The sequence below is a fragment of the Teleopsis dalmanni genome, chromosome 2, assembly GCF_002237135.1.
Source record: "Teleopsis dalmanni isolate 2A chromosome 2, ASM223713v2, whole genome shotgun sequence".
Lineage (NCBI taxonomy): Eukaryota > Metazoa > Arthropoda > Insecta > Diptera > Diopsidae > Teleopsis > Teleopsis dalmanni.
The window spans coordinates 34,237,749-34,252,271 of NC_051847.1; the positions used below are offsets into that span (position 1 = coordinate 34,237,749).

The 14,523-nt window shown below is 27.9% G+C and overlaps 1 protein-coding gene across 1 annotated transcript; it reads left to right on the plus strand.

Moving 5' to 3' along the window:
• The first annotated feature begins 13,420 nt into the window (after window positions 1-13,420).
• Window positions 13,421-14,326, plus strand: LOC119680422 (ATP synthase subunit s, mitochondrial-like). The gene is made up of 2 exons (XM_038093227.1): window positions 13,421-13,513; window positions 13,606-14,326. The coding sequence occupies exon 2, from the start codon at window positions 13,614-13,616 to the stop codon at window positions 14,232-14,234; it is 621 nt and encodes a 206-aa protein (XP_037949155.1). The 5' UTR covers window positions 13,421-13,513; window positions 13,606-13,613; the 3' UTR covers window positions 14,235-14,326.
• The last annotated feature ends 197 nt before the right edge of the window (window positions 14,327-14,523 follow it).

The following is a 14,523-nucleotide window of genomic DNA, read 5'->3' on the forward strand; positions in this document are numbered from 1 at the left end:
ATTTTCAAGTTAGTTTTGTTTTTATTATTATTTTTTTCTTTTAGCGGCATGCGAGCCTCGCTGTCTGCCTCTGACTTTACCCCACATTGGTGCTATGTTGTCTACCACGACTAATTAGGAATCGTGTGTAGTGGCGATTACAACAACATTATACGATAAGCAAATAAACCGAACGAATAGAACAACAACTAAAACTACTTTTCAAAATAAAAAATAATAAACAGAACACCACCAACAATAATAACATAAGCAAAATATAAACAGCAACAACAACTACAACTACAACAATAATAATAATAATATTACTATCAATGGGCTCGTTGTTGACATCCGCTCATATTTGCATTTGCAAATATAAAAAACAAAAAAGCAAAAAAACCAATAAGAAGTGAGTGTAAAACAGAAAAAGGAAAAATGTTATAAAAAGATTTAAATGAAATTGACTGTAATATTTGTTACATTAAGAATTTATTTATGGGTGATTAAAATAATTAAATCTTTAATTAAAAATGGATAGCAACGACAGAGTGTCTGTGGTTTTCACAATAATTAAGAAAGAAAAAAATGTATTGTATATTTGAGTTTTTAATTTTATTTATTAAGAAATTTTTGCTTATTCATATTACGTTTAATTGGTGAGTATTTTTTAGTATATATGTTAATTAATAAAATCAGAAAAATAAAGTTGCAGAATACAAAATACAATATCATATGAGTATCTAACTTAAATTGAAGCATAAATATTCTAACAAATGAAGGGAGTTAAGTATTGCCAAGTCCACATTGTTTTCATTCCGGTACATTTAGATTCAGAAAATGATTGTACCAATTCACAACCACCCAATAGAATACCAACTGTTCATTACCAACTCAATGTAAGAGTACCAATCTGACAAGTCTATAAACTTGGCCAAGTCCCTTATTTTGTAAATTGACAGCTATGTTGGGTCGGTTACAATTTTCTCCTCACTCACCATAACTCTAACAAAATTCATTACACTATAGACCCAGCCTTATAATATGTCTTTTTAGTACTCAGCACTAATACAGATTACGCCTTAGTTGAAATAGCTGACTAGTACGTTTCTTATCCAGTTTAGACCAGGTCAACTGCCAAAGTTCATCTAGTCAAATTTAATTAGCTATGCTTAGATCAATGTCAAAATTAATATTTGCATGATTACTAACTTGGCCGTTGTAAATGGTATACTAATATCTAAAAACTAAATGTCAGTTGGGCATGTTGCAATTGAGCAGCAACTGGCCGACCATGTAAGCTGGACACTTACATTCCTAGCTAGCTCGTTCTGAAAAGCCCAGCATTCTCCAATTGTTAAAAATATAGCTGTTTCGACAATCAGGGATATAATAGTAGCTTGGCTATTCAAAAAAATTACGATATTTAGATCGGGAATGGAGAACGAGAAGTTATCTGCTCAATTTAAATTAAGTCCGGAAGCAAGTTGTAACAGCTAAGAAGATTTCAGCAGATTGTCATTAATACAAATCACTAGCATCGAATAGAGAACTGTATTGCAAAAGTCTTTATACAATATAGTTAAAATTTTTAATTTTCCAAATTATATCGCCAAATGCAAAACCTTAAATTCAACAACACAATGTTTAACCAGAACGCTACGATCACCGTGATAACCTAACCATACTAATCATTTTTATCTGATTTTAAGTGCTTAATAATCTATATGACTACGTTTAATTTTTCTTTTCCTCAATATTTTAAGTGGTTTGATATACTCACATAAGCTATATATCAATTTTAATATAGTCTTATTAACTATAAGATATTAATTATCTCAAATTAAACTTTCATAGCATGTTTCAATTTGAACACCTATCTTAAAATTTTATGGAATATGGTCAATTATTTATTGCAATAATAAAATGTTTATAAGTTTTTACCATATTTTCTCTAAAATAATATTACTTGTATCTATTTTTTACTGTTTTTTACTACCTTGTAATTAGTTATAATCATACATAATGCAATTTCGCAAGTAGTTTAACTTTTTTAGTTTCCTTCCATACGTTTTGCAATTACATCAATTAAGAGTGCTTATGTGCTCGCCCCTCACATATGTGATTTGCATTGTTTGGGTTTTTACATATGTTGCTATAGCCTAAGCACTATTTATTACAAGGGCTTTTCAGGGTTCAAAGTTCTAAAAAAGATTAGAAAAGCAACTGAAAATACTCCAACAAGGTTTGCCATAACTATTAAAGTACGTGTTGTGTTCATAAAGAATAATATATGTATGTATGTGCATTGGTAAATTGCAAACTGATATTAGTCGGAAAAAAACACCAAGCTGACTTATTTCCACAGAACAAAGCGATAGAGAATGGAATGGAAAATTACATTTTTAATTATTATTACATTTGAAACGGCAGAGTTCTGGCTACCTCCGTTTATTTGTTACAGCAACAGCACCAGCAAGCACCCATCAACAGTCACCTTAGATTGTGTTAAACACAAATGAAAAATCTTTAAAACTAGTTAATAATCACGTACAAATGCACACAGATAATATACACATATGTGCACATCTGTATGAATTACATTAGATGAATGTAATTCTGAAAACTTATTGTCTTAAAACTTTAACAATATCCGGTTAAAATGGAAAGTACATAAATTTACATTAATATATATTTATTATTATATTTAACTAAGATTTCAATTTTAGAATATTAATAATAATTATATAAATTTTTTTAAATGAAATTTATTCGATGATCATAGTAATTCGGCTACTAACATTAACATACTCGTATATAAAAAAACTAACCCAATTAAACAAGAACTTCAAAAATAATAACTTTTGAACTTGGCATATAACATTGGTTTCATATTTTGCCTAATGACAGGTGCCTTTATTGATTACAAGCGACCAGAACTATTTACGTCTCAAATTTTTGGTATAAATATTGTCCGCAATGGATCCTAAACGTACGATAGCGTAATACTTGAGCGGTATACCACAAATGGAGTTTGTTAAAGTGTTCAAAGAGCTCAATGTTAAGGAATATACCAGGGAACTTTTAGTGTTACAAACCCCTATGATGGAAAGAAACAAAAGTATATCTGGTGAAGTAGTTTTGAAAGTTAAAACTATCTGAACTGATTTGAATTATCTGAACCACAGACGAAAACATATCGAACTCAATCACGCAGTGAGAACAAAAACCAATTAAAAGTTTACCCTTATAAGAAAAAAAAGGATAAAATATCACCTTTCTTCAAAAAATGAAAAAAAAGTTTGAACATGTTTTCACTGCGCTTCATAGCTAAGGATGATTTTTCCATGAAATAATAAATAAACTTTAAGTTGCTCTACACAAAATATGGTAATTTGGTTCATCATTTTACACCCCCATCATAAACTTAACTTGTTCAGTCACCCAACACCACACATTCTCCATATCAATCCAAAAACTCTATGTTTATACATACGTATACACATTATTAATACATTGTGACTGTTCAAAAAGAAACATTTTTTTTATTGTGCTGAAATTAAAAATTATTCCAAATATACTCTCACCGCCAATCAAATGTTTGGATCATTTTCGCATTAAATAATAACAGTCTCAAGTTGGTCTATACACAATAAAACGTCATTTAGTTCAACAGAATTTTGTAAACCATCATATACTTAACCACTTGTATTCACTTTCTTAAGACCATACACCCCACCCTTCATATCAATCCAAAAACTATGTTTTTACACAAGTAAATTTCTAGCTCCGGGTCGAAACCCTTTAGCACTAAAATGTTTATACGGAATATTCTTTGTGTCTTTATAAGTCCACGACATGTAATTCGTTATTACTTCGATTTTTACAGCATCGACATTTCCAACGCATTGACATCGACAAATGACAAATACCGACGTTGTGAATAGTAAGTTTTGTAGGTCGTTTAAATTTACTATAAACTACGCTGGAATAAGTCTGTCTAAAAAGATGGTGTTTTAAATCGTATACTACATATTAATATATTAGAAAGTCGGGCACATTAAACCGATCACAGTCGGTTAGACGGTGCATAAAAAATTTATTCACACTTATAACAACAGCTAATACGTATATATGTTTTATTAGGAGGTTTACGGGTTAGTAGATTTATTTTATCTTGTTATTTTTTATCTTTTTAAATATTCTTTATTTATATAGTTGATTTTATAGAGCATCAATTTATTTCAATCACTTACAAAATATTTATTTAAAACACTTTTTAATATTATTAAAGAAATGTATCTTTTGTGATGTTCATATGTTAAAGTTTTAAACTTTTCAAAATTAACTTCATCTAAAGAATATTTTTAGAAAGTTTCGTTAGACTTAAGATTTTAAGATTCACACTTATAACGATTGCTAAAGTTCTCAAGAAACTGTATAAAGTAATAACATAAATTTTTTATTTTGGCAGTGATCCTCTTAAAAAGGAGCTGAAAATACAACAACAGCAATAACAACAATGTACAAACGATCAGAAAACTTACAGAAGACTTTGAGGGTATCCAATTATATTCTTCACCTTCTTCAAGTGAAACCAATTCAGACTTCAAATCAAAAAGAAGCATCAAGATATTGCATTGAAAAATTCTTTTCTTCACACCTTGAAGTGATGCTTTAACTGGTAAATGCACAAAAAATAAAAAAAAATAATGTACAAAAAAAAAATACAATGTACGTATGTGTATAAAATAAAAACAAAAACAAAAAAACCAGGCAATAAATAAGAATTTTAAACCTTGACTTCAAAAGGTAAGAGAAGAAAAGCAGCGATCGAAATAACGAAGCTCCGAACATTTAAATGGTTAAGAATATCTTAACAAAAAATCAGCCACAACAACTGCAATAACAACTACAATAACAACAACAAGCAAGCACAACAACAACAACATTATCAACAACAGTCGAAACGAAACAAAAGGGCTTTAACGACTTACGTACGTACGGTACAGTACATATGTATATAAAAACAAATTTATTTTATACATCTGTACATTTTGTATGGACAATTTAAACCAAGTATAAAAATACAATTCCAGCAATTTAAAGATTTGTTCCTCTTATGACCATAACTGATGAAGACGACGACGACGACGACGACTATTCAAATTCCGAATTAGTTTCACTCGAAGATGCACGTACGGTACGGATAAAATCAAATGCGCGCTGTTGTGCTCTTTGTGCTGTTTGTGCTATTGCGCTGAGCTCCATGATCATTTGCTATATGTGTATTTCTTCTTTCACAGCTGCAGCAGCACAAAAAAACATACCAAATAAATAATAATAACAACAAAAAAAACAAAAACAGCAATAACAATAGAGAATTTCAATAATGTATAAATCCCAACGAAAAATGATCTTATGGCCAGCTAGCTAGCTACGTTCTTTCGTTTGTTGTACTACACAACAATACACAACATAAGTTCAAACCATGAATCCAGTTTCTGGATTCGTTTCATTTGATATACAAAAAAAAGTGTTTTTTATATATATTTTCTTTTTGTCTTTTGCTTTTGTAAAATTTTTTTTACTTCTTCGTTTTTGTATTTTCTTCACACCTTCAACAGTTCCAACCAAAAAAAATCAATTGTTCTTGCTGAGACTATTAATGTTGTTGTTGGATTTTCTCACTTTTCGTCAACGAGCAACAGCGAAGTACGAATAAAGTTCGTTTATAGCCGCTTTACACTCTTCAAAATTTTGTATGTCGCACGGCATGCATTTCTGTCTGCGTATGTATATACGTATGTATATTTATTATGCCTCTACATATATTATACATATGTATATCGTCCTACACAACAGGAGAACGAATGAATGCAGAAGTTCTTCACCAAAAAAATAAACGTAGCATTCATTTTAAAATAAATTAAATTTATTTATATATGTATAATTGTATGAGTGAGTGCTTATGCACGTAAGTATTTTATCTTTTAATGTTTTTAAAATAAAAATTTTTATTTAAAATTAAATTTGGTACCAAAAAAAAATACAAATTAAAATTAATATATTTTGTATTTTAAAAAAAAAGTATTCATATATTTGAAATATTATCATTAAATGTTAATTTATCTTAAAATCAAATTCATTAAAACATCATTAATCAAAATAGGATGATGATGATATATTGTATTAAAATTACAATCAATGAAGATTATTGTATAAGTGGCTTATACATGATAATTGATATAATTAAAAAGTTTGCATTTTAAGTTCATTTTTTTTTTGAGTAAAAATCCGACTATTGGGTTATATATACTCACTACAAAAATTAAAATTAAATATAAAATAAATTATTGCACATAATTTTGAACAAACTAATTGATCAATGTTAAATAATACACAACTTTTTCAAATTTTTTCAAATATATAAAAATATATTTTATTAAGGATGATTGAAAATACAGTCAAAGTTCAATAACTCGAACTTCTATAACTGGAATTTTCTATAACTGGAACTAAAAAGAGTGCAATAGGATTCTTGAGAACAAATTCCATACAATTCTGCTTCCATAACTCGAATTTCGATAACTCGAATTTCTCCATAACTCGATTAAAAATATTTTCACGCGCCAATTAGAATATATGAAAGTTCATTTTATAAGTCGAATTTTTGTTTTAAGTATGAATCCATTTTGGTGTTAGGGGAAGCACCTGAACAACCAATAAAGTTGTTCATCAGTCTACCAAGTATGAAGTAGAAAATTCATTCAAAATCACTATAAGGCTTGAAATTGATTGGAAGACTTAGGTCTTCCTAAGTCGAACCTTTTCTTTGCAAAATGGTACTTCGAGTTATGGAAGTTTGACTGTAGTTATAAATTATATGTGAAATATCGGTGACAAAAAAGTTAAAAGGTAAAGTACCAGTTAATAAAAGTAAAGTACCAGCACTAAAATAAAAACGAAACTACAAATAGTGTGAAACAAATTTTTCAAAGTAAATCCATACATATTAGTTGTTTTTTAATATTAACCTATGGACTCCTTAATCACGATACGCACGATATTTATACTATCCAATCTCTAAATAAATAGGCCCAATATAGGCTATAATATTCTTATTTAAGAATCAATTAATATTTAGTGTAGTTACCATGCTAAAAAAGTATTAAAACACAATTTTCTCTTAAACCGCTAAATTGATATCCATGATATTTATACTACATAACCTTCATATAAAGGCGCGGTGCATAATCTATAATAATTTTATTTACCTATAACATTTATATTTTTTAAAACTAATTTAAAAAAGTTGTGTATTATTTAGCATTGGCCACTTCAAAAATATTTAAATAAAATTTTTTCAATAAAACAAATTAAAAATTATTGTACGAAATTAAAATTAACCAACAGAAGAAACAAAAAAAACCAAAAATTTACAAATAAAAAATTTTTGTTGTCTAAAATTTTGAAATAAAAAAATTAATAAATATATTTTTTCTTATTTATTTAATTAAGTAATTAATTTTTATTTTACGCTGCCAAACCAGAAATCAAATAAACTGCATAAAAAAATACGAATCATACCTAGAACACTATAAACATACCTAAGAACTTTCATGTTCCAAGAGCAACCGGTCAAATGGAATTACACAAACAGATCTCTACAATAACAATCTTTAAGATATCTCACTAGAGATGAACTATCAAATAAATCTCACAAATCTGATAATAATGTTTAGAAACTCTATACGGTAATAAGAGTGATAAAATAACACATTTTACCCTTACAGGCAATATAACATTTACGATATTAAGAGGATACTTAATAACGTATTACATAAAATACCAGGCTTTGCAAGTGTGTTTCAGCAAAAGTGATAGCACTATAACTTGTCACCGATATTCTTTTAAAAGGACATACTATACTATCTCGTACTATATCAATTATTATCAATACTGAAATTTTGATATATTGTTCTTTCCTTGAAAACGCTTAAATTATATAGCAAAATATGACAATTTGTACTATGACTAAACAAATCTGGCCAACTTTACACCCATTTACAACTGTTCAACGAAATAAATTCTTGTAATTTGTAATTTCTTGTAATGAAAATTCCTTGTAACCGGCATTTGCGATCACTGACGATATTTGCGACTGATTTCAAGAGAAATGGGAAACGTATTATCAAAAAGTGCTACAATTAATGGTAAACTTATTTTCGAGGAATCAGAACACCATCAAAAACTACTATTAAAACTCTCAAACTTTTAAATGAATTTTCTTTCGTAATAAAAAAATGATATAGGTAGCAACAGGAATCTTAAAACAGGAGTACACATATCGAAAAGCGAAGGAGAATGATATAGATATATTTCAAAGATATCAACAATACCCATTTGATTTGAGTACAAATTTATTCAAACGTAATATTAGGAGTAGGTAGGTTAGAACGTTAGATCTTCATTATCTCCGACTCTTGATTGTTGGAATATTACAGTTATTATTTTCAACTGACAACCATCACCACCTTAATGATTGTGGCGACTATCTTAATAATATATATTACGAACTGTTACATATAATTAATTGATAACTATATCTTAAGTGATAACGTACTTAACGATAATATAAAACTAAATTCATTCTCAAACTGTGTTATTAATTACAAGCTAAAATTACTTTGAATAAATTACTATATATATTTAAATATTGAATAGATATAAATACGCTTTAGTGGACTAAATAATAAATTGAAGGGTTTTGCATTTATAAATGAATCCAGTAATGAATCCAGATATACCGCTATGTAAGTATTGCGAAAGTCATTCCTAATGTTAAACCTACCTCTCAAATGTCACAAATCGGGCTAAAACTTTATATTTCTAGGAATAACAAAATAAAATATGATGTATCTTAAAGAGAAATCGTATATTTAAAATTCTCCATAATACTAAGAACCACCCTAATTTACACATCTCTAGCATAGACATATAGAGTAATAATGATATAACAAGTAATTCAGACTATAATCATTTTGACATTTAATGCGTTTTAGTTTTAGTTATCTAAATTTGCACTTTAAAAACGATTCTATTCCGATACATATAGTCAAATAGAGTAGTCGCAAAAACTTTAAGTACCCTCTATTAAATAAATAAAATTGTTCTATTTTATACTTATGACCCATACGTTAAATACATCATCAATTATATTCGCCTGATAAACACAATATAATCAAACTCATATAGATAAAGAATTATAAATTACATATTTTTTAATATATATATTTATCAATATATAACAATGCGAACTATTGTTTACATATCAGTTTTACTCAAGTACATTATCTAACTAATTTTAGTTTTCTATTATATTTTGTAGTTTATTAAAAATGCTAAAGAAATAATTAAAAATTTTAATAATATTCTTTTTATTCCAAGTTTTAAAATTTTTATCTTAAATCTATCTAATTTTAACATTGAAAATGTTTATATAGAGGTTTTGTATAATTTTTTTATTATTACATTTTTTATTTTTATTCTGTGCTTTTAGTGCTGTTAGCTAGCATGCTCGGAAAATGAATAATAATATAATACAAATAGCACTGCAATATAATTGACAGGGCTTTTAAACACGAGTCAGACTTACGGACCTATTCTGTGTACTTGACAGATTTGTCAAATTCTTTAATAAAATTTTTGATTTTTATAAAGCAGAAAGCTTTTTGGTATTCTGGGCACATCTTGACAAATTTCAAAGCTCAAATACCTAGTGCTTCTCACCACACTATGGTGTAAAGTGTTTTGTATAGAAAACTATTCGTAATTGTTCCTAACTGTTCGTAAAAAATGCTTGCAAAGAGCACATATTTTAAGTTACCAAAAGCATTTTTCATGCATTCAATTAACAATAAAAAATATGCTTGTAAAGAGCGTATATTTTAGTTAAGAATATTTGTCATGCATGCAAAAAATAAAAAATGCTTAAAAAGAGCATATAGTTGTCAACAGCATTTATAGTATTGACAACTAACAAGGAAAAGAGCTTTTTATTTAGTCAATTTTGACAAGTGTCAATGTTTGACAAGTTTATACAGTGCACAGAATAGGTCCGTTAGAATATATAGAAAAACTAGTGCTAAACGAATCATGACAATTAAGGCCGCAACGTAGTAGACTTACTGACAACTAAGACCGATACAAGTAATTTATTCCTATCATATGCACTGCATAAGAGCAAATAAAGTAAGAGGTATTTATACTCAACAATGCAAAGACAACAATAAAAGAAAGCGACAGTTAAAGTGCCAATTTACAGCACTAAAAACGAAGCTGAAATTAATGTATTGTAGTTTCACAAAAAATTTCTAAATCTATATATCTATATATACATAAATTTAGTTCTTTTTAATTCATAACCAAAGGGCTCCTGAACAGCCAATTCGATCCACATGATATTTATGCTATCCAATCTCTATATAATAAAGCCTAACGTTCCTATTTAAGAATCTTATTTTTTAGAGTGGTCATCATACAAAACAAAAAATATTTAAACATAATATTTTCTTTCAATATTATTTACCGCTAAATTGTTATCCATGATATTCCACATAAAGTAATCTCCACATAAAGGCGGAAAATATATCGTACATTTTCATTTACGGTTCATATTTAGTTATTCTAATATATAAAAAAATATTTTAAAGCAATTTTTTTTCTCTAAAGGATGCGGCAGGTCATATATAGATGATTCTTATTATCTATTTTAAATTACAATAAGACTTTGATTATTACCGGGCTTAGGTCATCTATTTAACACATAAAATTATAAAAAACTCAATTACTTTTATCGGGGTTGTGACTTCGTGGATAAAAAGGAAACTATATTCCACCTCATGTGTGAGTGTCCATTATTGGCCCCTATTCTTACCGACTTGACAGAGCTATCATCCTTTAATATTAGGCACTGAACGAGTTCCAATAGGAAATTTGTGCTTGTACGTCTACCTCAAATCTGTGTTGAACAATGCTAATCAGTGATATCATAACGTAGCAATATTTGGGCTTTAGGAACAAGTTCGCCTCTCCAACCCAACCTAATCTTATGCAGTTACTTCCAAATGACTACATTTGGAGTACTTTTAATACATATTTATTATATTATATACAATAGATGTTTTCTTAGAAAGTTAAAATTATACATACCAGCAAATCGGACGGATTTTCAATGTTAATATTAAAAAAATTTGAGCATCAGCCATATAACATCAAATAAATATTTAACATTGATTTATGCGGTAATTTTAAGTTAGCTGATTTATTACAGACGCTTATTTTTGTTTCCATCATCATGTTTACGATATTATTTTTAGAATTTCCACAAATTATGTGAGCTTTGTGTTTATTTATAAATAAATCTCATTGCAATATTATCATTAGTTATTATTTTCTCTGCTTTAAATTACAGTTTATTACTGTATATAGATATAAATATGGATTCACTACACATTTTAAAGTTATTTAATTCAAAGAAATTGCCATTAAATTCTTAAGTTCATATAGTCTATATGTCTGGTGTGTATTATTGTTGTTGTAGTGTTGTTATCTAAATGAGTCGCTACTATGTTTAACTTTACAGTTGACTGTGCAGAGCATCAGTATAAGCGAGAACACGCGTCGTCGCCCTGTTATTTCATTTATGCTTTATGTATTCAACACTATGCATTTGCAGTGTGAATACAACACCAACAATCGCCAAAAACAACTACAGTGTGCATAAGGTTTAATTTGATTTTTTCTTTTGTTTTTCTGTCTTTACTACCCACAGCGGACACTTAAAAAACAACAATACGTAAAAGCAACAAACGTCAACGTCGACGTTGTTTTTTAGTTGTTGCTGCTCTTGCGCGAGTAATTCCGTTCATACCTTGCTTTTGTTTTTTTTTTAGTTAAATAAATTCTTAATGGTGTAGTTTTCCTTTTTACTCTTCACATACTGTGATTTTTATTTTGCTTTGATTTCGTTTCTCTTCATAAAAATTAACAACATTTTAGTTTTTAAAATTAAAATAATAAATAAAACTTTTATTCATTTATATTATTATAACAAATTATATATTTTGTTTTTTGTTGCATACAACTTTAATGCATTTTTTACACTTCTACTTAGAATTGATTAGGATTCTTTTCCGACACGAAACAACATCACCATACACTTCATTCGAGAGCGAAAAACCAATTGATACCGATATGTAAAATTTGACAGCACTTTATGTATTTGGAAAGAAGAAAATCTGGTTTTTGTATATTAAAAGCAGGGTTGTATAACAACTCAATTTTAAATAAACAAAATAAGAATATGCGGTACGCAATTAAAGAATTTTCGTTTATAATAAGAAATATATATAATATAATAAGTTATGGCCGTGTGCGAGTTCGAGTAAATTGATAATAAATTGAGGGAAATAGAATTTCGAGTAGGGTAAATTAAATAAAAATTAGGTCTATTAGGTGTTAGCATTATAATAATTTTATAAAATTTTGAATAAATAAATAAATAAATTTTGAAAACTTTGAACCAAAAATAATAAATAAATGCAATAAATAAATAAATAAATATTTACATAAGTGCAGTGCTAAAATCGCTAGTAAATTTCAATTTACTTTACCTCAATTTACTCAAACTCGCACACGGCCTATATAGATTATAATTATAATTATATAGAAATTTATAATAAGATGTATTGCATTGAACAAATTGGTTCATTATTTTCAACTACTATTATAAAGAAAAGTGAATAAAAAGAATTTCAATTATTTTACACTAATTTTAATTTAATTTTTAATACTTCGACTTTAATCTAAAGTCGAAATTCTGTTTAATTTTTATTTATAGCTGAAATAAATTAACAAATTAGTCCAATGCAACACAATTATTAAAAATTTTGATCATAAAATAATAAATATTTTGCTTTAAGTATTAACTAATGATTGAATACGTTAATCTAGTTATTGATAGATATTTTAAATTGTATATTTAAGCCGAGGTTAGTATTTATCAATAATTAAAACAACGGGTTTTAAAAAGAAACTCACTTAAACACTTAACACCGAGTTGTTATTTAAATCCCAAAACTAATGGATTAATTAAGTTAGCTTAAATCGCGTTTGTAAAATCCAAAACTTTTGGCTTTTTTGAATAAGAGAATGTAGAGAAATTTTTAATGGCTATTCCAAGGCTCGATCTAGGTTTATTGGCTTATTGTTCTAAAATCAGTGATAGCTTACTGTAATTTAGTTTTTATTCTAGTAAATGTGCGTTTAAAATAATATTCTGCAAATAGCAAATTTTTCAAATATTATGCAAGATACTTAATAAATTATTTATCTATGAATTTTCACTCAACTAAAAAATATTCTTAATAGAATATATAAATATAAATAATATAGCAATTTTTATAGCGATGTAATATTATGTTGGTCCCATATTTCAAATTTTTTGTTGTTCCAATATAAATTGAGTAATCGGGTAAATAATCGTTATTTTTTCATAAATTAGCAAATAAAAATAGTGATCAGCTGTTGAACCGTACAGAAGTTTTTAGTTTTTTCTATTTGCAGATCTTTTGATGATTTTTACAAATTATATTCCATTGGTACGTCTATTTGGTAATAGCATTGCCAATGCTGCACCAATATGTAAAGGGCAACAACAAAAACGAAAATTATTTGCTATTGTACGTATAGCATTCAACTCAGTTGATGTAAGCAGATTGCAAGAGGTTGGTCCGAACAGATTATGTGCAGAATGGATTGTAAAAAATGGAGGTGCCGTACGATTTTTAGAGGATCCAAATAAATTATATAATGACTACAATTCCTTGCCACCTGAATCGCAGAAGTATAGGCTCAAGGTTGCAGATGCTACAGACTCATCAATTATGAATATCGGACTAGATCATTTTAAAGGCTGCAATCACGTTGATACTGTTATCTTACATAATTGTACACATTTGGAAGAGGATGGTCTTAAAGGGTTAGTACATATAGTTAACAGCCTAGTACGATTACAGGTTTCTGGTTGCTATAATATAAATGATGAGGGACTTAAAGAAATTGCCAATTTGAAAAATTTAAAACAACTGATAATATTTAATATGACAGCTGTTAAGAGTTTTGCTGCTACAGTAAGCTACATACAGGGTCAGTTGCCAAACTGCGAAATTGATGCTAAGAGATTCAAGCGTTGAATATTTTCAGAAATATTTTGTATTAACTTTATGTCGAACTATACATACTTGTTATTGAATCATGAAAATATAATTTAAAATTTTTTCTGTAATTTCGTGTTTTTAAGATGTGAAAGAATTACCCAACAGTTAGCCAATTGCGGGAAGAGCACTTGGAAAAAATAGTCAAGTGCATCGCTCTGCTATCAGATAACGCATCTTACTACGCTAATATGTTATTGAAAGTATCCGCTACATATTCGTAATGCTTGAACCGCTTAAAATCTACTTCAAATCATCAATTTCAATG